This window comes from Oncorhynchus mykiss, chromosome 29, assembly GCF_057628025.1.
Source record: "Oncorhynchus mykiss isolate SJ-2025 chromosome 29, ASM5762802v1, whole genome shotgun sequence".
Lineage (NCBI taxonomy): Eukaryota > Metazoa > Chordata > Actinopteri > Salmoniformes > Salmonidae > Oncorhynchus > Oncorhynchus mykiss.
In genome coordinates this window covers 14,518,927-14,544,412 of record NC_143050.1, presented here as the reverse complement: position 1 = coordinate 14,544,412, position 25,486 = coordinate 14,518,927, and the positions used below count along the sequence as shown (strand labels likewise).

Here is a 25,486-nt window from a genome sequence, read left to right as displayed (position 1 = left end):
TGAGCTTAGCTAACCAACTTAACCATGACATCGCCTACAAGTGTGATCTGGGATTTCTATTGGAGAAGCAGTTTCTGCCTATCTTCATACTGTACTGTCTTTGGCGCTATCATGGAGGCCTGGTTCATTAATAGCAGCTGTGACCCAGCCTCAAAGGCCATGATATTTGGAAGGCATGTCTGGTTAATGTCAGGAGCCAGTAGACAACACTTGAAGCCTGACACAAACAAAACACTCCCACAGCTTTAAGAGAAGGGCAATATTTGTTTCAGTGACCTTTCTGCATTAGGATGGTGTAATCATTACTGCGTCTTGTCCCTGCAGTGAGTTTACTTACTGTAGAAGCTGTTTCATAATGAAAACTAATAGAAAAACTGAAACTCATAGAATTTACACGTATGTTAACAATTTCCAAAGCATTTGTTTCTAGTTGTAAGAGACCTCAACAATTCTAATGCTGTCTGAAAACAGAAGATTACAATATTTCACGAAAAGGGCAAAAATGTAACAAAGAACAGAAAGCGAGGGTTAGGTCTGATAGAGAGGTGCTGGCAGGGATCGGTAGGTCACATGAGCCAAACATTCCATATTTCCATCAACTCAACACCACTTGAAATTTACATTGATCATCTGGGTCCAAAAATGTTCTCTCGTTGTCATATGCATATGTTGGCACATGTATTTACATAGAAAGGTGAACAGTGAATTTGGATGAGCTAGGAAATGCAGTGGCTCAGTGGTCTAAGGCACTGCATCTCAGTGCTAGAGTCCCATAGGGCGGCGCACAATTGGTCCGGGTTTAGCCAGTATATGCCGTCATTGTAAATAAGAATTTGTTCTTAACTGACTTGCCTAGTTAAATAAACATTAAATGTTACATTACATTGTTTTATTTTTTTAAAGGTCCGGTAGAGGCACTGGCAGGGAATGGTAGGTCACATTACATATATGTGTTCGTCATTTAGCAGATGCTCTTATCCAAAGCGACTTACGGTTAGTGCATTCATCTTAAGACCGCTTGATGAGACAACCACATTATCACAGTCGTAGTAAGTAATCCTTTTTTTTTTTTTTTTACAAATAAGCCTACTTACAACAAAAAAACATGATTGCATTTCTCAAATTGAAATTGCATTCCTTGTCATTGATAACATGAAAGAATGCAGTACATGTTCTACTCCATTGACTTCCAGGAATCAAAACCCTCTTTCCTTTGACATTGATCCCAGTAAAGACTGGGATGTAAACCAGCTACAATTAGGGTAGGGTCATGGGTCATAGTAGGGTCATAGGAAATGACCCCTTGGCCTCGACAGATGGAACAGGAACCTGGAGCTTGACAGCTTGTGCACAGTTACTGTCTGTTTGAGATAGCCTCTGAGTACAACAGCTCATCTGGAATTGCTGTATAATAAATATGTAGTGGGCAGTCATATTTGACATACATTACATATGACATTATAAATACCTCACATGTGACTCGTAATGAGACTAAGCAATTAGCCTATTAAAATCTTAACCTGACTCCATAAAGATAATTAAAATATACAAGCAAGCATGAGGCAACGAGCTGACGTTGACTAGCAATAATTGGTCTGAGAATTGTCTATATGAAAGGCAGATATTTAATTAACATGGTGCAATGAATTAATTCACATACCAGGCATAAAGCTTAAGTTACAAAGCATTAACAACTATTACAAAGCATACTTCTTGGCATATAGATCCTAAGGTTAACTTACAGGACAAAACATGAACAAAGAGATGGTTACTAGGCTAGAAGCCTAGAAGCCCAGGAAATTAGAATTGATAATCTAGCCTTGGACCTCCATGGACTGGATACAGGATAAGAGAGAGAACAAAAGTTTTTCATTCCATTTATAACATCTGAAGGTGTAACCTTTCAACCCAAAACCAACCACCATTGACCAATCAAACAATACCAAGTTCACAGTAACCTCAACACTCCCAGTGTCTGGTGGAAAGCAGACTGACCCAGGTTTTCCTCTAGGATTTTGCTTGTGCTTAGCTCCATTCCATTTATTTTTGTATCCTGAAAAACTCCCGTGTCACACCCTGATTTGTTTCACCTGCCTTTGTGCCTGTCTCCACCTCCTTCCAGGTGTCGCCCATCTTCCCCATTATCCCCTGTGTATTTATACCTGTGTTCTCTGTTTGTCTGTTGCCAGTTCGTTTTGTTTCGTGAAACCTACCAGCGTTTGTTCCCCTGCTCCTGTCTGTTCTTGCTCCTGTTTTCTAGTCTTTCCCGGTTTTGACCGTTCTGCCTGACCTGACCCCGAGACTGCCTGCCCTGACCCTCAGGACTGCCTGCCCTGACCCTGAGACTGCCTGCCGTTCTGGACCTTTTGCACCCGCTCTGGATCTCCGCCTGCTGTTGACCTGTCACTTACTGATCTCTGCCTGCCGTTGACCTGTCACTTACTGATCTCCGCCTGTCGTTAACCTGTCATTTGCCTGCCCCTGTACTAGAGATAAACATTTCTTTCTTCGACACTGTCTGGATCTGGGTCATACCTGAAACATGATACCCAGTCCTTAATAATTATAAGCATACCCGTAACATGATGCAGCCACCACTATGCTTGAAAATATGGAGAGTGTGTTGTATTGGATTTGCCCCAAACATAACACTTTGTATTCAAAGAAAAATTTGAATTTCTTTGCCACATTTTTTGCAGTATTACTTTAGTGCCTTTTTGCAAACTGGATGCATGTTTTAAAAAATGTGTATTATGTACAGGCTTCCTTCTTTTCACACTGTCATTTAGGTTAGTATTGTGGAGTAACTACAATGTTGTTGATCCATCCTCAGTTTTCTCCCATCACAGCCATTGAACTCTGTAACTGTTTTAAAATCACCATTAACCTTATGGTATAAGGGCACAAGGCGAGACGCAGATGCAGACCCGGGAGGCAGATGGTTTGAGTCTTGATATTTATTAAACAATCCAAAAGGGGTAGGCAAGAGAATGGTCGTGGACAGGCAAAAGGTCAAAACCAGTTCAGAGTCCAGGAGGTACAGAATGGCAGGCAGGCTCGAGGTCAGGGCAGGCAGAATGGTCAGGGCAGGCGGGTACAAAGTACAGAAAAACAGGCAAGGGTCAAAAACCGGGAGGACTAGCAAAAGAGAATAGAGGCAAGAGTAAGGGAAAAACGCTGGTTGACTTGAAAGTTATACAAGACGAACTGGCACAGAGAGACCAGAAACACAGGGATATATACACCAGGGAAATAAGTGACACCTGGAGGGAGTGGAGACAATCACAAGACAGGTGAAAAAGATCAAATCAAATCAAAGTTTATTTGTCATGTATACAACAGGTGTAGGTAGACCTTACAGTGAAATGCTTACTTACAGGCTCTAACCAATGGTGCGGATATAAAGGTATGTGTGTCTGTGTGTGTAGGTAAGTAAAGAAATAAAACCACAGTAAAAAATACATTTCAAAAAAGAGTAGCAAGGATATATACAGACACCTGTTAGTCAGGCTTCTTGAGGTAGTATGTACATGTAGGTATCGTTAAAGTGACTATGCATATATGAGGAACTGTGAGTAGCATAAGAGTAAAAAGAGGGGTTGGCGGGTGGTGGGACACAATGCAGATAGCCCGGTTAGCCAATGTGCTGGAGCACTGGTTGGTCGGGCCATTTAGGTAGTTTGTACATGAATGTATAGTTAAAGTGACTATGTATATAAGATAAACAGAGAGTAGCAGCAGCGTAAAAGAGGGGTTGGGGGGCACACAATGCAAATAGTCTGAGTAACCATTTGGTGACCTGTTCAGGAGTCTTATGGCTTGGGGGTAAAAACTGTTGAGAGGCCTTTTTGTCCTAGACTTGGCACTCCGGTACCGCTTGCCATACGTTAGAAGAGAGAACAGTCTATGACTGGGGTGGCTGGGGTCTTTGACCATTTTTAGGGCCTTCCTCTGACACCGCGTGGTGTAGAGGTCCTGGATGGCAGGCAGCTTTGCCCCAGTGATGTACTGGGCCGTACGTACTACCCTCTGAAGTGCCTTGCGGTCATAGGCCGAGCAATTGCCATACCAGGCAGTGATGCAACCAGTCAGGATGCTCCCAATGTTGCAGCTGTAGAACCTTTTGAGGATCTCAGGACCCATGCCAAATCTTTTTAGTTTCCTGAAATAGGTTTCCTGGAATAGGCTTTGTCGTGCCCTCTTCACGACTGTCTTGGTGTGCTTGGACCAATCTAGTTTGTTGTTGATGTGGACACCAAGGAATTTGAAGCTCTCAACCAGCCCCATCGATGAGAATGGGGACATGCGTGCTCCTTTTCCTGTAGTCCACAATCATCTCCTTAGTCTTGGTTACGTTGAGGGATAGGTTCCACCCGGCCAGGTCTCTGACCTCCTCCCTATAGGCTGTCTCGTCGTTGTCGGTGATCAGGCCTAGCACTGTTGTGTTGTCAGCAAACTTAATGATGGTGTTGGATTCGTGCCTGACCATGCAGTCGTGGGTGAACAGGGAGTACAGGAGAGGACTGAGCACGCACCCCTGGGGAGCTTCAGTGTTGAGGAACAGCGTGGGAGATGTGTTGCTACCTACCCTCACCACCTGGGGGAGGCCTGTCAGGAAGTCCAGGATCCAGTTGCAGAGGAAGGTGTTTAGTCCCAGGATCCTTAGCTTGGTGATGAGCTTTGAGGATACTATGGTGTTGAACGCTGAGCTGTAGTCAATGAATAGCATTCTCACATAGGTGTTCCTTTTGTCCAGGTGGGAATGGGCAGTGTGGAGTGCAATAGAGATTGCATCATCTGTGGATCTGTTTGGGCTGTATGAAAATTGGAGTGGGTCTAGGGATTCTGGGATAATGGTGTTGATGTGAGCCATGACCAGCCTTTCAAAGCACTTCATGGCTACGAACGTGAGTGCGACGGGTCTGTAGTCATTTAGGCAGGTTGCCTTTGTGTTCTTTGGCACAGGGACTATGGTGGTCTGCTTTAAGCATGTTAGTATTACAGACTCAATCAGGGACATGTTGAAAAAGTCAGTGAAGACACCTGCCAGTTGGTCAGCACATGCCGGAGCACACGTCCTGGTAATCCGTCTGGCCCCGCAGCCTTGTGTATGTTGACCTGTTTAAAGGTCTTACTCACGTCAACGATGGAGAGCGCGTTCACACAGTCGTCCGGAACAGCTGATGCTCTCATGCATGCCTCAGTGCTGCTTGCCTCGAAGCGAGCATAGAAGTGATTTAGCTCGTCTAGTAGGCTCGTGTGACACGCGGCTGTGCTTCCCTTTGTAGTCTGTAATAGTTTTCAAGCCCTGCCACATCCGACGAGCGTTCGGAGACGGTGTAGTATGATTCAATCTTAGCCCTGTATTGACGCTTTGCCTGTTTGATGGTTCGTCGCAGGGCATAGCGGGATTTCTTGTAAGCTTCCCGCACCTTGAAAGCGGCAGCTCTACCCTTTAGCTCAGTGCGAATGTTGCCTGTAATCGATGGCTTCTGGTTGGGGTATGTACGTACAGTCACTGTGGGGACGACGTCCACAATGCACTTATTGATAAAGCCAGTGACTGATGTGGTGTATCATTCAATGTCATCGGAAGAATTCCAGGGCATGTTCCAGTCTGTGACAGCAAAGCAGTCCTGTAATTTAGCATCTGCTTCATCTGACCATTTTTTTATAGACCGAGTCACTGGTGCTTCCTGCTTTAATTTTTGCTTGTAAGCAGGATTCAGGAGGATAGAGTTGTGGTCGGAATTACCAAATGGACGGCGAGGGAGAGCTTTGTACGCGTCTCTGTGTGTGGAATACAGGTTATCTAGATTTTTTTTCCCTCTGGTTGCTCATTTAACATATTGATATAGATTTGGTAGAACTGATTTAAGTTTCCCTGCATTAAAGTCTCCGGCCATTAGGAGGGCCGCCTCTGCATGAGTGGTTTCCTGTTTGCTTATTTCCTTATACAGCTGCGCCGGGAAATCCCTGAGCAGTTTCCTTCCTCTCCAGCAACTGAGTTAGGAAGGACGCCTGTATCTTTGTAGTGACTGGGTGTATTTATACACCCTCCAAAGTGTAATTAAAAGCTTCACCATGCTCAATGTCTGCTTTTTCAAATGTTTACCCATCTTTGCAAGGCATTGAAACACCTCCCTTGTTTTTGTGGTTGAATCTGTATTTGAAATTCACTGCTCAACTGAGGGACCTTACAGATAATTGTATGTGTGGGGTACAGAGATGAGGTAGTCATTCAAAAATCATGTTAAACTTATTATGTGACTTGTTAAATCCATTTTTACACCTGATCTTATTTAGGCTTTCAGTAACAAAGTGGTTGAATACCTATTGACTCAATACATTTCAGCTTCACATTTGGCCAGTGACAAAGAAAAATCTAAATTTGATCCATTTTAAATTCAGGCTGTAACACAATTTCTTGGGGAATAAGTCATGGGGTGTGAATACTTTCTGAAGGCACTGTATATGAAGTGAGGGATCTGCTACCTCAGAGCAACTGTGTGTGTGTGTGTGTGTGTGTGTGTGTGTGTGTGTGTGTGTGTGTGTGTGTGTGTGTGTGTGTGTGTGTGTGTGTGTGTGTGTGTGTGTGTGTGTGTTTGTGTGTGTGTGTGTGTGTGTGTGTGTGTGTGTGTGTGTGTGTGTGTGTGTGTGTGTGTGTGTGTGCGTGTGTGCGTGTGTGCGTGTGTGCGTGCGTGCGTGCGTGCGTGTAGAGCAAGATAGACAGACAGACATCTTTTAACTTTTTTTCTACAGTATATAATCCTCTGTCGTTGTGGATCATGTATTTGTTGCCTGGTGTGGCTTCTTTATGTATTTTAAATGGTCAAATAAAATATAATTTCCATTACAATATATAAGTGCTTTGTTATTTCATCTGACTAAGTACCCTTAATAATGCTTTATTAAAATCACACCACCAGCAGCACTGCCTTGAGTGTGAAAGTGCATTTAATTTAGAAGGACTGGTTGACACTTTGGGGCACGTTCTGTAAAGAGGAAATGTGACCGCACTAAAATGCACAGCAAAAAGGAAACTGAGAGCAAAAGACAACTGAAGGGATATATAACTGTCACTTAGTTAGACAAACTGCTTTGAAGAAGCAATGGAGGGGTTCAGACACCTTTCGTAGTCTTGTGATTTTCCACATCTTATGACAATACTGCTCTGGTCAATTCAAGAGGGTAAGACCTTTTTTATTAGTATGATATAACATAGTTTGGTAGACTGGTAGTGGTGTCATTTCTTAATGACTCATTTACTGTATCTAATAAATTATTACATTATAAAATCAGTCAATGTTTTTAAACTCAATTTGCAAGTGCAAAACAGTGCAATCTCTAATTGTGTTTTAGATAACTGTTGACGTATTTGATATCTGGGAAAAGAGCCACCAACACACTGTCTGATGGGTAATCGTTTGGCTGGGATTATCTTTTCCTTTCATCATTAATAATCAGATAGATAGTGTATGTAGAGGGTGAATTAGTTTTGCCATATTGCAGGTTCTTGTGTCACAAAACAGTTTTGTTTGTATTATCATCAGTAAGCAAACAATTGAATACTGAATTGCTAAAGGCCAACTCTCAACTGGGTTTTGGGGGTTTTCATGACTATACCAATGTTCTTGTTTTAAGGCGGGGCAGGAAGCACACAAACTAAAAGCTTTCATAAAGAGGAAGAGACTTTCTTGGCTTGTTGACTGGAGCAGAGTAGCTGCCTGCCTGAGGACTAAGAGACTCATCAGAGGACTCTGTTGGAAGGTTGCCCAACAGAATAGAGAACACAGCCATCCTTCTAAATCACAAACCTCATCACAGTCTCACTGTGTATGTGTCAACGGAGGAGAGAACAGAGAGGACTGTTGGAGAGAGAACCAGAGGAGGATGAAGTCTATCAAACTAGATCAGTCGGCTACAGTCGATGAGCTTACGGAGGCCTGCATCAAAGCATTTGGTCAGGATTACTCTCCCTTTGACTCTCTTCTGGTGTAGATAGTGGCAGACAGTACATGCTTAGATAACATTTTCATTGTTGTTTGATTGTACAACTGCAGTAGTTGCCTATTTATAAATTATTTACACAATATGTGGAAGCTTGCCTTGTACAGTGAAGCTCATCCATGTATCTCGGTATCTCCTCTCCTGGTAGATTATGAAGGCAGGCTGGATGATGAGTCTCTGGTCCGGATGTTTCTCATGATGCATCCATGGTACCTCTCCTCTGCTGACCTGGCCAAGAAACTCTCCAGCAAGTATCCTTTCAGATGAATGACACACTACTGCTCTCTAGTGATGGGCCTAAGGATTACTAGACCAGGTGTTTCAAAAGCTTTTGGTGGAATCATGTTCCTTAACCACACAAGGTCGCTGGAGGAAAACTGTCTGCCTGAACTCAGGTCACAAATCTGCCATCTTATCAAGTGAGTGAATACAGCATAGAAAATCATGGAGCCACAGAGGAAGAACTACTATAGGTCTTAGTCGTGAGATAGATTCTGTGCTTGTCTGTCAACATTAACACATGTACTGTAGGTACAGTATATTACTTCCCTGTAAGCAATGTGTAGGTGTATGATCTCCATGTACAGTGGCAAGAAAAAGTATGTGAACCCTTTGGAAATACCTGGATTTCTGCATAAATTGGTCATAAAATTTGATCTGATCTTCATCTAGGTCACAACAATAGAGAAACACAGTCTGCTTAAACTAATAACACACAAACAATTACACGTTTTCATGTCTTTATTGAACACACCGTGTAAACGTTCCCTCTGCAGGTTGGAAATAGTATGTGAACCCTTGGATTTAATAACTGGTTGACCCTCCTTTGACAGCAAAAACCTCAACCAAACGTTTTCTATAGTTGCGGATCAGAACTGCACAACAGTCAGGAGGAATTTTGGACCATTCCTCTTTACAAAACTGTTTCAGTTCAGCAAAATTGTGTGAACTGCTCTCTTGAGGTCATGCCACAGCATCTCAATCGGGTTGAGGTCGGGACTCTGACTGGGCCACTCCAGAAGGCGTATTTTCTTCTGTTGAAGCCATTCTGTTGTTGATTTGCCTCTATGTTTTGGGTCATTGTCCTTTGCATGACCCAACTTCTGTTGAGCTTCAACTGGCGGACAGATAGCCTAAATTTCTCCTGCAAAATGTCTTTATAAACTTGGGAATTCATTTTTCCGTCGATGGTAGCAAACTGTCCAGGCCCTGAGGCAGGAAAGCAGCCCCGAATCACGATGCTCCCTCCACCACACTTTACAGTTGAGATGAGGTTTTGATGTTGGTGTGCTTCGCCTTTTTTTCTCCACACACAGTGTTGTGTGTTCCTTCGAAACAACTCAATTGTAGTTTCATCTGTCCACAGAATATATTGCCAGACACTCTAGGATTCTTCTTAACCTCATTGAGCATTCTGCGCTGTGCACTTGCAGTCATCTTTGCAGGGCGGCCACTCCTAGGGAGAGTAGCAACAGTGCTGAACTTTCTCCATTTATAGACAATTTGTCTTACTGTGGACTGATGAACATCAAGGAGATACTTTTGTAACCCTTACTTTTGTAACCCTTTCCAGATTTATGCAAGTCAACAATTCTTAATCTTAGGTCTTCTGAGATCTCTTTTGTTTGCGGCATGGTTCACATCAGGCCATGCTTCCCGTGAATAGCAAACTCAAATTTTGTGAGTGTTTTTTATAGGGCAAGGCAGCTCGAACCAACATCTCCAATCTCGTCTCATACTCCATACTAGCTGACTCCTGACTCCAATTAGCTTTTGGAGAAGTCATTAGCCTAGAGGTTCACATACTTTGTCCAACCTACACTGTGAATGTTTAAATGATGTATTCATTATAGACAAGAAAAATACAATCATTTGTTTGTTATTAGTTTAAGCACACTATGTTTGTCCATCGTTGTGACTTAGATGAAGATCAGATCAAATTTGATGACAATTTATCCAGAAATCCAGGTAATTCCAAAGGGTTCACATACTTTTTCTTGCCATTGTAGGTATATGATCTCCATGTAGGTATATGATTTCCACACTCTCTGGCTCCGAGACAGAAATGACAACACTAACTTCTCCTGTCCTACCCTTCTGTCCCTGTAAACCCCGCCTCTCCTCTCCATACTGCACCGTAAGGTACTGGATCAGCGAGTTCCCAGCAGAGTTTGACCTGAACCCAGAGCTGGCAGAGCAGATCAGAAGGCTGAAGGAGCAGCTGGCTCAGCAGGGAGAGGAGCACCAGAGCACACTCATCAACGTTGACAGTGTGTAAGTGCCCCCTGTCTTCAGCCAGGCAATCATACAAGCATTGTAGCAGCTAACCAGCCTGGCAGGCATAGTCTCCTCCACAGTGACACAGTGACAGCTTAGCATTTAATGATACAGTAGAACGGTTTCAGAGTGCATGAGTGCATATATATTCGGGCCACTCTCGCAGTACTTCTACTGATAGTTGAGTTTCCTTTCTTATTTTCCCTAGGCCGTCATATGAGTGGAGTAGGCAGGTGAGCCAACCAGCTCAGTCTGATTTCAAGAAGAGGAAGACGTCTCTCCTCTTTGATCACCTGGACTCATCTGAACTAGCAGAGCACCTCACCTACATGGAGTATAAGTCCTTCTGTAGGATACTGGTGAGTGGGTGGCCAGCAGGTGGCTCTGTTTGCCAGCTTCGTTCTGGGTCTCACTCAGGTGACTTTGGTTTTGGCTGAATTATGCAGTAGTTGTTGTATTTGTGGTTTAAGTAAGATAGACTGTGTGTTTGCATATTGGACATTGTTTTTAAAATGGTCCCTTGCCCTCCAGTTCCAGGACTACCACAGCTTTGTGATGCATGGCTGCACAGTGGATAACCCCATCCTGGAGCGCTTCATCACCCTCTTCAACAGCGTGTCTCAGTGGATCCAGCTGATGGTGCTCAGCAAGCCCACCGCCCCCCAGAGGGCTGCAGTCATCTCCCATTTTATTAGGGTCGCACAGGTCAGTCAATCAATTCCCTGTCCCAAGTCAATGAATCAACTCCCAGTCCCAGGTCAAGGAATCAACTCCCAGTCCCAGGTCAATGAATCAACTTCCTGTCCCAGGTTAATGAATCAACTCCCAGTCCCAGGTCAATGAATCAACTCCCAGTCCCAGGTAAATTAATCAACTCCCAGTCTCAGGTCAATGAATCAATTCCCAGTCTCAGGTCAATGAATCAACTCCCAGTCCCAGGTCAATGAATCAACTCCCATCCCCAGGTCAATTAATCAACTCCCAGTCCCAGGTCAATGAATCACTCCCAGTCCCAGGTCAATGAATCAACTCCCAGATCAGAAAAGGTCAACTACCAGGTCAGAAAAAGTCAACTTCCAGGTCACAAAGGGTCAACTCCCAAATCAGAAAGAGTAAGCTCCCAGCTCAGAAAGAGTCAACTACCAGGTCAGAAAAGAATCACCAACCTGGTCTAAGAGCATTTCATATTATTCTGTATGTACTGTATATCCAATACATTCCATGTAATATGATGTTACATTTTGTATGGTATGTATATGCTAGGAATTTGACATATTTTGGAAATGTTACGAATTCCAATTTGTTGTGGCTAATGTTAGCTAGGTGGCTAATGTTAGCTAGGTGGCTAATGTTAGCTAGGTGGCTAATGTTAGCTAGGTGGCTAATGTTAGCTAGGTGGCTAATGTTAGCTAGGTGGCTAATGTTAACATTAGCTAGCTGGCTAGCATTAGTTAGTTAGGCAAGAGTTAAGGATAGGGGTTAGGGTTAAGGTTACACGGTTAGGGGAAGGTTAGCTAAAGGCTTAAGTTTAGAGTTAAGGTTAGGGGAAGGGTTAGCTAACATGCTATGTAGTTGCAAAGTAGCTAAAAATTAGTAAGTAGTTGAAAAGTTGTTTATTAGCTGAAATGCTAAAGTTAACTGTGTTCTGTCTTATGTAACCATATTAAACATGACATATCATACTAATTTGAGTGTTTCCCGGATGTACCTTTGCTATCTTACTATGAGATCAGGCTGAACTACCTGGTCAGAAAAAGTCAGCTACCAGGTCAGAAAGAGTCCAGTCCCAGTTACCTGAGTCATCTCCCAAGTCAGTGTGAATCATCCCTCCGATAAAGAGAAGTCCATTAGTACCACTGCTTCTCAGTGAATGGAATCCAAACTCCCTCTAGAAGTTGCTCTGTCTTGTGTTCCATGCTGTTTTTTGTTGGCTATGTTAGGGCTAAGATGGGTTCTATTTTTGTATCTGGTCTCTGTAGAGGTTGTTACAGCTTCAGAACTTCAACACTCTGATGGCAGTAGTGGGGGGTCTCAGTAACAGCTCCATCTCACGCCTCAAAGACACACAGTCACACATCAGCAACGATGTGAGCAAGGTAAACAGTTTTGATCATAATTATTTTAGTTTAGAAGAGTGAAAACATTTGCTTACCAATTGCAACTAAACATTTGCATTTTGAATGTAGATCTACGTCAAAATGTGACCTATTATTTGTCTCTAGCTATGTGATGTCCAACATTATGTGACGTCCTTATTGCCTCAGGTGTTCAACAACCTGGTGGAGCTTGTGACATCCTGTGGGAACTATAGCCAGTACCGCCAGCGCTTCTCAGAGAGCACAGGCTTCCGTTTCCCCATCCTGGGTGTGCACCTCAAGGACCTGATTGCTGTGCACGTTGCCCTGCCCGACTGGAGTGACCGGGAGAAGACGCAGGTCAACCTGGCCAAGACCCAACAGCTGTATGCCATCCTCCAGGAGCTTGCGCTGATCCAGACCATGCCACCCAGCGTTGATGCCAACATGGACCTGCTCAACCTGCTCATGGTCTGGCCCTGTTGCCTGATATTGTACGACTTGGTAGATTTGTTTTACCTGTTGGCATTTGATTGAACAGTTTGTGTTTGGGTCCTTTCAGGTGTCTCTGGACCAGTATCACTCAGAGGAAGAGATATATCAGCTGTCCCTGCAGAGGGAGCCCCGCACAGCCAGGCCATTGGTGAGTGTATGTCAGGGACACAGACATGGCCACAGACACAGAGCTTGTATGTAATCTAGAGGAAATGTTAATTATTGTCAAATGTTTGTTTTGGTTTGCCAGTCTACCCCAAGCCCACCTATGATAGAAGAGTGGGCATCTTCAGTGAAGCCCAAAGCTGACCCCACCATCATCAGTAAACACATACAGAAGATGGTAGAGGTAGGCTATACAACATATTTGAAATATGAAATCTAATTATAAAAGATGGCAATGAGAACTTACATTTGGTCCTTTTTCAGTCTGTGTTTAAGAATTTTGACACTGATGGAGACGGCTACGTCACTCAGGAGGAATTTGAGATCATTAGGACTAACTTCCCATACCTCTGCAAGTTTGACGACCTGGATAAGAATCAGTGAGTATGACAAGTCACAACTATTGATGGCCAACATTTCAACTATCTTTAGATCCACAAGTCACACAGAGCCTCTTGCTATTACTGTAATATCAACCTTTGACCCCTCACCCTCTCAGGGACGGCAGAATCAGTCAGGAGGAGATGATCGACTACTTCACCAAGGCCAGCTCTTTACTGAACAGCAAGATGGGGTTCATCCACACATTTTCAGAGAAGACCTGCATGAAGCCTATGCTTTGCCATCACTGTAAAGGCATCGTAAGTACAATGATGCCTATGCTTCAACTGTGTACAACTCCATGTAAAAGCTATTAGAAACAAAATGTAAATAATCATAAGTAAATAAATATGAAACAATTAGGTATAAACCAATTATTATGAGGACCTGCATATACAAATTATGTTAAGGTACCCATATTATAGGAAGCACATATTGTGACCAGAATAGTGGATATTTTGGAATAAGGTATTTAGAGGACACCATTTTGGATGTGGAAAGATAATGGTTATATTGGTGACATTGCTTAACAAAACAAAGAACTGACTTCCTGATCTCACATTTCCTGATGGCTTCCACCCAAACACAACAGTTCTGTTTCCTTTTTTCAAGTCTTTCGTTCTGTCTCTCACTCACGTTTAGTCTGTTAGTCTGTTATTCTGTTATTCTGAGGACACTTCATTGAATTTCCTTTCATATGGGCCCCACTTCAGGTCTGTTCTGTACCTATCATTTTGAACCAATCAAGCTGTCAGCAGTTGACTCTTGTTGACTCCTGAGAAAGCTGAAGTGACAGTTTCAAACAAGACTTAATTAACTGCTCACTGTTGACGACAAAGGCTTTGAAATGAATGCATGTGAAATTTGGATAAAAAGATTATTCAGCAATCAGTTTCATTTACAAAGTCACCATTAACCTGTTTTTTTCTAATGCTAAATGTGATATGTAACAGATGAATTGTATTTTTCAGATGTGGGGATTTTACAAACAAAGATACAAGTGTAAAGGTACACAAATAAAATGATCTCCGTTGGGTATTCTACACCTATCGCACCCCACGCACAAAGTTGTGTAACGTTGACCAACATTTTATTGCTTATTTGCTTATTTATATTTCAGGATTCAGTTATTTAACAGCTACTCTTGCTCAATGAGACAGGCACTGATTAGTGTACACAGTAAGAAGTTAAGCAGCATTCACCATGCCTCAAGCAAAACCTTTCTAAGACCTTTCCAAGTTACATTGTGTAGTTAAACACAAAAGCCATATTACAATGCCTATAAGAAGCCAAGGTTAGATATATAACAATACAATAGCAATGCCAGTACCAATGCTGTCTGTTTTCAGATGTAAGAGGTTCAACCCCATACTTACCACTCTTCTCTATTCTAGCCTGTGGGGTGAGCTGCCACAAAGATTGTCGCAGCCGCCTTGCTGTGGAGTGCCGCAAACGAACACAGAGCACCTGTCCCGAATACCATTCTCCCCAACACTCCCGTTCCTTCAGTGTGCCTGCTATAGCTCAGCAGTTACACACTGTACAACATACAGGTACAAGCATACCGCCCAATTCCACTCTCTTTTCATTAATGTTCAAATCTTTTCCTGGATGTTTCAAACTTACTGTAGTCTTGAAGCACAAGGACTGGTACAGTACTTTTTACAGCTTTTTGCAATTAGGTATGGTATGTTTTGTCAATTTAGTGCATATTATCTCATGTCAGTAGCTGGAACAAATGAGCTTTTGCTCCTGTCCAATCTACTTGAAACATTGTCATTGTAATAAAGATGAATGGCTCACTCTCACATTAATATATTCTGATTCATAAGCCTATAAGCTTTTATACCGTAGATCAGGGGTCAGCAATAGGTGGCCCATGGGCCAAAATCAGTCCACGAGTGATTTTTTTTGGGATCCCCTCAGCATTTTTTGAATTCTCTTTTTTTGGTCAAAAAAGACTCAAATCACCAGGAATTCAGCTCAATATTTGTTTAATTTAGGAAATATGTTCAAGTATTCCCACGAATACAAAAAGAGACATGATCATATCTCAATGTCATCAAGGTATGAACTTGTTATTTTTAAATGCTATCTCTTTTTGGGCTTAGTTGTGGTCAATTTACAGTGTACAAATGATTATAATTACGGTCCGTTCAGTGGCTGAATCTAGTTTTCTACCCGTAGACATCTTGGTATAACCATGAACAGATACATAGTTACCATAGTTACACGTGTGTATTTTTATTCAGTGCAAATGCTTTTGAACGCTGCTGTTCTCCAATATGGCTGATGTGGTGCCCTTAACACAGAGATACTTTGTTCTCTCTCTCCAGTCATTACAGAGGAAGCTCCTGACTCCCTGGGGGATGAAGTGTTTGATGTCCACCTTTGAGGAGGTAAGAGATGTAGGAGAATACAGGGTATATGTGTTGGAGTAATCCAAGTGCAAGAAATGGTCCTGGTCAGAATTGGACCATTATGCTCTGTCTGCAAGTGTTTTGAAGTGGTCTCTAAGCATATCATATCTAAGCACATCCCGTTTAGGTTGCATTTCTATATCTTTCTTGAATTAATTTTGTAGTCTACTTACTAGTTCATTTTTATATCAGAATAAAGACCAACATTGAGGAGAAAAACAACAATGACTGCCCATGTTCCATGCAGCAGCGGCACTCTGAAGATCTCAGGAAACGTTATGCTCCTGTTTGAAGATACAACGCATGTTAGGAACATTCCAATTTTCCAGTTTAAGAGCATTTCGAATCTGAGGAAGGATTTTTAAAATTCTTCCTTCATCTGATTGATTCATCCTTCATCTGATAGATTGATCCATTTCTGATGGATTCATCCTTTATTCATCCTTCAACATCATATTATTTGCTCACAGCTTTCACAGTAGGTAAACCTACAGTATATGCATATCCCTGTGTGTATTTGTATGTGGTTCATGACTGCAGAAGATTGCTTCTCCACTAGATGAGGCTGTTTGTGTGTGACAACACTGGATAGTGTAGGCTACCACTGCCTTTTTACATTCCCTGTTTTTAGTGTTGCCCTGTTTGTGTGGTCTAGTTGAGGTGGAAAAATGTGGGAGTGGATTGTTAATGACAAGATCAATTGATGTTATTTCCTCAACTAGACAATCCTGTGGTACAATTTTAAAAGACAGACATACTGAAAATGATTTTAAAATATAAAATTATAAATATAGTAATATCATACTACAGAAACCACTCCAGAGGTTTGTTCTACCTTTATACTACATTTTAAACTATCATTTTAAAATATATTCCAAACTGATAAAAAATTCTGAATGTGGTGACATGTAAAAAATATTGTGATTTATCCTAAATAAATGTTATGCAGTTATCAACTCTGAAACCCAGTTTAAATGCCTTATTTCCACTTTCAAACAGATTCCAATTTAAAGCATTTTATTTCAACTAACTTTTGTAGATACTGTGAGAATTAAAGATATTGATCATGTTGGAGGCAGGTAATCTGGTGGCATTGGGCCAGTACCCAAAAGGTAGCTGGTTCAAATCCCTGAAATGAATATGTGAAAGCTCTTTCCATCTGCCCCTAATTGCTCCTGTAAGTCACTCTGGATAAAAGCGTCTGCAAAATGAAGTAAACGTTTAACACTTTGTTCTGTCCTTATCTGAACCACTCATTTTGCAAACTCACAGCCTTCAGGTGTTGATGACTCCTGCCAACTTAAACTGTGGTAGGCTACCTGGGTCCAGCTGAGGATTTGTCACCATAGTAACTCCACACCGGGTATCCTGTGGGCTGTTACTGGTCTGTGACAACTGAAGCCATCTCACAATGGCTAGTCCTGTTCCTATTGTGGTAACGTTCCCTATAGTGGAGAGTGGAGTTAGTTGAGCCAAAGGGTTAAATTGAGCCACCCTTGTTTCTAGGAAACCATACTGTGATGATCCTCCTCATGTCCACTGTCACCTCATCTAAAGCTAGGCCTTAGTCTCAATAAGCAGACATTGCAAACGGTTAATGATCTATAAGAAACACATTTATTAATTGTAATTGTGTGGTTAGCGATGCTATTTTGATTGATGATCATCTGTGAAAGAGAGAAGAAACTTGTGTTAGAGTTTATTGACGTGTGCTGTATACATGTTGTATTGTATTTAATGTATTGTGAATATCAATTGATCATTGTGTCAGGTCTTCCTCCCATTGGCTGATGCATTGTGGGTATGTGTACTTAAATCATGTCATTGTTTGTTGGCAAACTGCTGGGTTTTGGTTGAAGATTGTGTCATGACATTGCCCTCTTTGGATACAGCAAGCCCCATCCCCCTCTCCCTGTCTCCTACACCCAGGCTGCTGTGGTCAGAAAGAGGTCATGAATTCCTGGAGGAGATGATCTCCTCATGGCCACAGTATAGAGAGAGAGTAGAGTTTTCATACAAGAGAACAAAGGAATTTCTTCCACCTCACAGAACTTGAGGTCCGAACAACATTTATGTTCTGGAGAAGGTATAAAAGATCCGTGAAGAATCCAGCTACGAACTGGTCCGTTTGGTACAATTTTGTGAAACTCGTGGGAGACAATATGACCACATTACCATAACACTGTTTATATAAGAGCCTCAGATATGAGGTTTACATCTACTTGTTGTATAAGATGAATGAGTGAGGATGATACTGTTTGTAAAATTGTGTAATGTGATTTTGGACTGTTTAATGAAGGAAACTCCAATTCCCTTTGGAGTTTAATTAAATCGGAGGACCGCCCATGAGCCCAGTTCGGACCTGGCTTCATGAGACAGCTTTTTCTGTTCTTCCGAATATAACCCCGACCGTAAGATTTTCTCAACAGACCATGTTTCCCTCAATTACGAGAGGACAAAGGTTGAGACCAGCTTACCTCGATAACGAGAGGGCCAAGGTTTGAGTAGATGGCTGAATCTTTTAACCATCCCAAGTGGTTAAACTCTTAGACTATCGATACCGACAGAATAAGAACACGTCTTTGATATTAATTACTAGTTTACAGCTAGGAATTCGGTATCATTGAACGCGAAGACCGACAACCGCCGAAACATCTATCCATAACGACATGAATGTCACTCTGAACTATTATAATTATCAACTGTGTGTTGTCTTATCTCAGTCGACACCCAACTTCCCTTTTGTACACCAAGCCGCGATGCCGGTTTATCCCGCTAGGGAAACTCTGTTATCGTCTCCTTGTAACTATCTACTGTTTGTTTATGTATTTCTGTGAATTACTTAGTTAGTAAATAAATGATTTAAGACAATTGATGTATGGATGACTCATAGCAAAGACTGGGTTTGTGCAGATAACCAACAATTTACGACATTTGGAATGAGACTAATGTGAGGTAAAATAAAGAATAAGTCATTAATCAGAATACTAATTGATCAGATATTAAAATATCTGAAATTGTATATTAGGAAAATTATAACTTTGTAATCTGAATATTTTCCTTGGTGCCCCGACTTCCTAGTTAATTCCATTTGCCTGATTAGTTAATCACGAAATGCTAATTACGGAGAATCTTTGATAAAAACTAAAAGTCTTCATTTAATGATAGTAAAGACACGACAAGTGTTATTTGTGTATATCCTTTTGTTGCCATGACCAATTTGTTGTTTTGTAAATACTTGTACAGTTTTCGGTGGCTATTTATCTTCATTCATGTTTGCTAATAAAAGTTTTGATTTGATGAGTCAGATCCAGACACATACTTTGCTTTATTTGAGCGTATTGCAGAAGCTAGAGCTTGGTCAGATTTGGACATGACTATGTTATTGCAATGTGTACTTACAGGTAAAGTACGTGAGGCTTTTGCAGCACTGAGTGTAGCTGACAGTAAAGATTTTGCTAAAGTTAAAATCAGTAGTTCTGAAGGTCTACGAGCTTGTGCCAGAGGCATATCGTCAACGTTTTCGTTACAGGAAAAAGTTAGATTCACAAACCTATTCTGAGTTTGTTCGTGATTTGACTTCTGCATTTAATCGTTAGTGTACAGCTTCTGAAGTTAGTACTTTTGAGGGTCTGTCTAATTTGATTGTGTTAGAACTGTTCAAAAATTCTGTGTCTGACCAGGTTGCTACATACATGAATGAACGTAAAGTTAAGTCTCCAAGTGATCCTTGCAGATGAGTACAGGCTAACACATAAAAGCCATTTTGAGTCAAACAGTGACATGTACCATAAAAATAACTTTACTCCTAGGAATAGTAGGTCCTAGGAATAAAGCATTTTCATTGTTAGCCTCACTGTTCCAATCCTACCACTGGATCAACCTCAAACATATACACAATTAAAAATTGGATCAAAGATCTAGGAAGAGTGTGGTCATTTCATGGAATCTGAAGGAAGAAACCACTTGGAAAAAGTGGTAAGTTAGATCCAAAAATGGATTTTCACCAAGTCAAATGAATGTGTTCTGGTTTCCTGTTGCTTGTATCTAAACCAAAGTATATCATTTTGATATGATTAAAGACAAAAAAAGGGATTGTGTTTGGGAAATAAAGACATGTTTTTAAAAAGGTAGTGGTAATATTTGATTCAGTGCAGAGCTTTGGAGCTGGCTCAACTTACCCCTATATTTCCCTTGACGGAGTAATGCTGAATGTGGAAAAATAGGCCACAACTTTCCCTCCCACTCTCCCCTACTGAAACAAGGTTATTACTGAGGGAGATTTCCAACCCATATGACCTTGTCACACTGCATTAACAGTTTTGTGAAACAGATGGGGGGAGCTGGACTGTAGTGGCTCCGAGGCCAGTTATCATGTGTGTAGCATCTACATGCATGAAGGCCAGACTATGTTGCATGTGAAATAGGCTACATAACATGAAACATTTAAAAAAGACCAATGAAAAGGTTTGGTGAAGTTATATTCAAAATGCTCATGCTGAAAGTTGCCACCATCATAACAGCTTGAGTTAATCAATACATTTGGTGGTTACAATAATGCTCTCAAAATGTTCCAATGCTGTGCCTATATTTGATCAGATAATAGGGAGAACAGCTTGAACCCATTAACGGTGTGATTGTCCTCCATGGCAACGCACATGTAAGTTTCATTGGGAGTGGAAATGATTGGTCAACTGCTGCTGACCGCGCCCTCAACCATATACGGAACAATCAGCACCGGTGAGTACGGGGATTGATGCTGCTACCTTCTGTGCGGCGTAGGAAGACAACCATTGTCTAATGCGGGGATGTAGGTGGATCGGCTGGGCTCATAACGGCATGTGAGTCTGAAGTCTGTCCTTCCGGAAGACGAAGAAGTCTGCAGCATATCACCTCCATGTAAATATTCAAAAGACCGCAGGAATTCTGCCCGGAACGTTGTCTTTCTATCGGGTGTTGGAGCACAGAATAATGCCCAGGTGAGACCACTGCACATTTCTCTGGGGAATGACTTCGAAAATAAACATTGACATATTGTTCCATGTGTTTCAGTAAATATTGTATCTGTAGACTCTGAACCGAGGTTTGATTTTGCAGGACGGATCTCTATCGCTATCATCAGACCTGTGATTGTCTGCACTAGCCTACAAATATCCTGCTTTCCAATCATTAAATAATCATTGTCTGTCGTCAAGTAATAGGACATGCGTTATATTTATGCTATAAATGAGGCTTCTCGGAGTCATTCCGTTTCTTTATGTATTGACTGGCTTAGAGCAGCATCAATTGAGGGGAGAGGACAGTCAAACTCATATATATATATATATATATATATATATATATATATATATATGAGAGCATAAAGTCGCTTTATTGCATGCGGGTAGTAGTGGCTTGGCAAGCTTGCCCACAGATTTTGCTTGTTTGCTGGCTCACATCGCGCAATGGTGAACAGTGTGAATTAGACGTTATTACGTGTAGTAGCCTATAAGCAGATGTAGGCAACTGGCCAGTTTTACATTTGGCGAAACTATTGTCAAGGTGGTGCTCTGTGTTTTAGGTCATTTTTTTCATTTTTGTCATTTCATCACATTTGTTTCCTCTGGAATGAAGTAAGCTTCTGATCCAGACATTGGTGAGACTCTCTCACACACACACACCTGGGGTCATCTCCCTGTCTGTGAGAAGTAACTGAACTTAAACACATAAGGCCACTTCAGGCCTCTGGTGGTGTATCTTCTCAGCTCCCCATTAAGGGTAACACACCATCGGCACCTTACTGTCAGCCGGTAGAGGTGTCCTAGTGTGATGCGCTTTATAACCAACTGTCCGCAGCTAGCTCTCTCTCAATTCAAAGGGCTTTATTGGCATGGGAAACATATGTTTACATTGCCAATGCAAGTGAACTAGATCATAAACAAAAGTGAAATAAACAATATCTTTCTCTCTTTTTTTTTCTTCACATGACGTAGAATCATCACACCTGCACCTGACACCCCAGTGGTCAAACTGATCCAGCAACAGGGCCTCACTCACTCAGACTTGGAACTGCAGCGCACTGACCGATTAGCCTCCAAGGGTGATCAAGCAGACTGATTACATGTTATGTTTAAATAGCTTACAGATAGGATTTGTTTGATTTTTGTCTTTCTGGGCCATCTGATTAGTGGTCAAACGTAGCCTACAGCTATCTGATAATCAGCCCTGTTCAAACAAAGTAAAGAGGTAGCCTATCGGATACAGAGGAAGCTTCTTATTCCCACAATTACATATTTTTGTTTGTGTTGATCCTTTCTTTAGCCATTTATCACTTGAGATGAAAAATCATATCTCTTTTTAGGAGAGAGGCCTGACCAGAAGGGCAGCTTGAGTATAAAAACAACACAACAATCCCATAATCTGGATGTGCCATACAACTCCATATAGAGCATGTGAGGAGGTGGCTCTGGAAGGACCAGGATGACTGTTGGATTCCTTCCCCCATGTTCTTTCTCTTTCTCACAGTGCCACTAATGTCTTCTCGACCCGGTGCTAGTGTTTTAATTGCCGTGAGAAGAGAGACAGAGATTACCTTGTTGATTGCCACTGGCCATTAGACCATTACATGTTAACGGGAAATTAATTATCAGTGAAGGGATGGCAGGTAGCCTAGCGTTTAAGAGCGTTGGGCCAGTAAGCGAAAGGTTTCTGGTTTGAATCCCCCGATAAGAGCAACTGCTAAATGATTCTAATGTGAATGTATGATGGCGGGGGTAGAAAGACTGGTCTCTCTTTCGGTTGCCATACGGTGAATCCAAACAATAGTAAAACACACTGATTTCTTAGTTCAATTCATCTCTATCTAGAAGCAGATGAGAGGACTGCTGCCCTGCTCAGTGAGATGGTATCTAATTTCAGCACCACACTTGTGGACAGCACCCCTGTGCTGTATGTCCCAGCCTTCGAACAACGCTTATCTATAAGCAACAGTTTGTATGCGGGAAGCTGCTGGATGTCTTTACTTTACCACCCTAAGGATGTTACTGCAGTGAACATTGCACCGTCTGTTGTCCTAAGAAACATGGTTGCTTCATGCTCCAGAGCTGTGATGCATTAGAGCTGATGTTATTTTCTCTGTCACATCACAGCCGACAGAGTGGTGCCTTCATCCCTCTGGAACTGTTTCTGATGTATTCATAATGAGGAAAACTCAGCCCGTTGAGGGATAAAATAAATATATATATTTACGCAATTTGTTTAAAAAATAATCTTCATATAATTGTATTATTTGAATGACTGCTGTAGAGACTTAACTAATGCAGCAGTATTTGGTTTGTAAGTAGATTTGATTCTCTTCAGAAATGTTTCAGTCAAAGCATATCAGTCAATATGCATTGAAGGAGACAGCGAGTAGTGCTTGAGGTAATGATGAGCCCAATTGGAGATGACGTGCGTGTGGTGTGTGTGTGAGTTTGCGGGGTTATAAACACCATGTGTCACTCTGGCTTGTGTGTCTCCTTCTCCATCATGCCCCACCAAGGTCATGTCTACAGACTGAGCACAGTGGCCCTGGCCCACTGCACTCCTGGCCCTGCCAGAGAAATGGGCCTTGCCCGGAGAGCACTGCTGCTTTTAATCAGGCCTGACGCGTGACTCAGCCGCATGCCAGCTGCACATACAGCCAAACAGAGATCGCTTCCCTGGATGACGAAGAGGAAAAAAGGTCACTGTTGAGATATTTGTTTCTCTACACCTTCAGGGATCACTGCTTTATGTATTTCATTCTGGGGCTTTGGCTCTGTTGAACTTTGCTTACTAACTGGAATGATTTTCTTTATGCCGTAATTTCCCATGTGCACATGACAATAATACAAAGCATTATGTGGAATACAAGGCATTATGGTTGAAATCCCATGTGGGTCACTGTGCTATTTTCTTGAGGAAACACTTGAGATTGATTGTATTTATATCCAGAAGGATAATGTTAAGATCCAGGAAGAGCCAGGAAGCAGCACTAACAGCTGATTGACAAAGGGTATCTGATTGGTACCTATTAAAAACAGAGAATAACAGCCCAAAATAACTGCAAGTCATTATGAATCCTGAGAGGCTGCTTAGATGCCACGTAGACGGAACAGATCTGGAGAATAGCGAGAGGAACAGATCTGGAGGAGAATAGTGAGAGGAGGAGATCTGGAGGAGAATAGCAAGAGAGGGGGAGATCTGGAGGAGAGAGGGAGAGGAGGAGATCTGGAGGAGAGAGGGAGAGGAGGAGAGAGAGGGAGAGGAGGAGATCTGGAGGAGGGAGAGATCTGGAGGGGAGAGAGGAGATCTGGAGGAAAGAGAGGAAAATATCTGGAGGAGAGATAGCGCGAGGAGAATATCTGGAGGAAAGAGAGCGAGGGAGGAGTTCTGGAGGAGAATAGTGAGAGGAGGAGATCTAGAGGAGAATAGCGAGGAGGAGAGCTGGTGGAGAATAGTGAGAGGAGGAGGTCTGGAGGCGAAAGCGACAGAGGAGAAGATCTGGAGGAGAGAGCAAGAGAGAAGAGGAGATCTGGAGGAGAGAGGGAGAGGAGGAGAGAGAGGGAGAGGAGGAGATCTGGAGGAGGGAGAGATCTGGAGGGGAGAGAGGAGATCTGGAGGAAAGAGAGGAAAATATCTGGAGGAGAGAGAGAGCGAGGAGAATATCTGGAGGAAAGAAAGAGCGAGGGAGGAGTTCTGGAGGAGAATAGTGAGAGGAGGAGATCTGGAGGAGAATAGCGAGAGGAGGAGAGCTGGTGGAGAATAGTGAGAGGAGGATTTCTGGAGGCGAAAGCGACAGAGGAGGAGATCTGGAGGAGAGAGCAAGAGAGAGGAGGAGATCTGGAGGGGAGAGAGAGACAAGGAGAGGAAGACAGCGAGAGAGAGGAGGAGGAGATCTGGAGGAGAGAGGGAGAGGAAGAGATCTGGAGGAGAGAGCGAGAGAGGAGGAGGAGCGATAGAGAGGGAGAGGAGGAGATCTGGAGGAGAGGGACAAGAGGAGATCTGGAGGAGAGAGAGAGGAGATCTGGAGCAAAGGGGGAAATATCTGGAGGAGCGAGAGTGCGAGGAGAATATCTGGAGGAGAGAGAGAGCGAGGGAGGAGATCTGGAGGAGAGAGGAGAATATCTGGAGGAGAGATGGCGAGGGAGGAGATCTGGAGGAGAGAGAGCGAGGAGGCGAGAGAGAGCGAGGAGGAGATCTGAAGGAGAGAGAGAGAGCAAGGAAGAAGATCTGGAGGAGAGAGAGAGGATAATATCTGGAGGAGAGAGATAGCGAGGGAGGAGAGTGAGGAGGAGATCTGAAGGAGAGGGAGCTAGGAGGAGATCTGGAGGAGACAGAGGGTGAGGGAGGAGATCTGGAGGAGAGAGAGAGCGAGAGAGGAGAGAGGAGATCTGGAGGAGAGAGAGAGCGAGAGAGAGAGGAGAATATCTGGAGGAGAGAGATGGCAAGGGAGGAAATCTGGAGGAGAGAGAGAGAGCGAGGGAGGAGATCTGGAGGAGAGAGAGGAGAATATCTGGAGGAGAGAGATAGCAAGGGAGGAGAGTGAGGAGGAGATCCAGAGGAGAGAGGGCGAGGGAGGAAATTTGGAGGAGAGAGAGTGAGGGACGATATCCGGCGGAGAGAGAGAGGCGAATATCTGGAGGAGTGAGATGGCAAGGGAGG

The 25,486-nt window shown here is 42.6% G+C and overlaps 2 protein-coding genes across 9 annotated transcripts in view; both read left to right on the top strand.

Annotated features, from left to right (window-relative positions):
• The first annotated feature begins 6,941 nt into the window (after window positions 1–6,941).
• On the top strand, window positions 6,942–19,140 carry rasgrp2 (RAS guanyl releasing protein 2 (calcium and DAG-regulated)). Of its 5 annotated transcripts, none has more exons than XM_090226566.1 (18): window positions 6,965–7,191; window positions 7,363–7,419; window positions 7,645–7,963; window positions 8,159–8,261; window positions 8,373–8,429; window positions 10,153–10,284; window positions 10,496–10,646; window positions 10,819–10,992; window positions 12,267–12,383; window positions 12,552–12,833; window positions 12,925–13,005; window positions 13,108–13,206; window positions 13,287–13,402; window positions 13,522–13,663; window positions 14,375–14,411; window positions 14,798–14,956; window positions 15,740–15,802; window positions 16,071–19,140. In XM_090226566.1, the coding sequence occupies exons 3-17, from the start codon at window positions 7,894–7,896 to the stop codon at window positions 15,796–15,798; spliced, it is 1,779 nt and encodes a 592-aa protein (XP_090082692.1). In that variant the 5' UTR covers window positions 6,965–7,191; window positions 7,363–7,419; window positions 7,645–7,893; the 3' UTR covers window positions 15,799–15,802; window positions 16,071–19,140. The 5 variants fall into 5 exon arrangements, with proteins under 5 accessions (XP_021447142.3, XP_021447139.3, XP_090082692.1 ...); XM_021591466.3 differs by having other exon boundaries at window positions 16,016–19,140; XM_021591467.3 differs by lacking the exon at window positions 7,363–7,419 and having other exon boundaries at window positions 6,942–7,191.
• Window positions 19,141–20,541: 1,401 nt separating this feature from the next.
• The window catches only part of nrxn2a (neurexin 2a), a 391,484-nt gene continuing 386,539 nt past the window's right edge, over window positions 20,542–25,486 (top strand). For all 4 annotated transcript variants that reach the window (XM_090226564.1, XM_090226562.1, XM_090226563.1 and 1 more), the window contains exon 1: window positions 20,542–20,802. The gene's annotated coding sequence lies outside the window, so the exon portion shown is untranslated. The remainder of the gene's footprint in view (window positions 20,803–25,486) is intronic.

Bases quoted from the DNA above. Each gene is read 5' to 3' on its own strand.
- rasgrp2 (XM_021591467.3), top strand. From the start codon at position 7,894: ATGAAGTCTATCAAACTAGATCAGTCGGCTACAGTCGATGAGCTTACG. The intron at 10,285-10,495 runs GTAAGTGCCCCC...TATTTTCCCTAG, and splicing joins CTCATCAACGTTGACAGTGT to GCCGTCATATGAGTGGAGTA. The intron at 13,006-13,107 runs GTGAGTGTATGT...TTGGTTTGCCAG, and splicing joins CCCGCACAGCCAGGCCATTG to TCTACCCCAAGCCCACCTAT.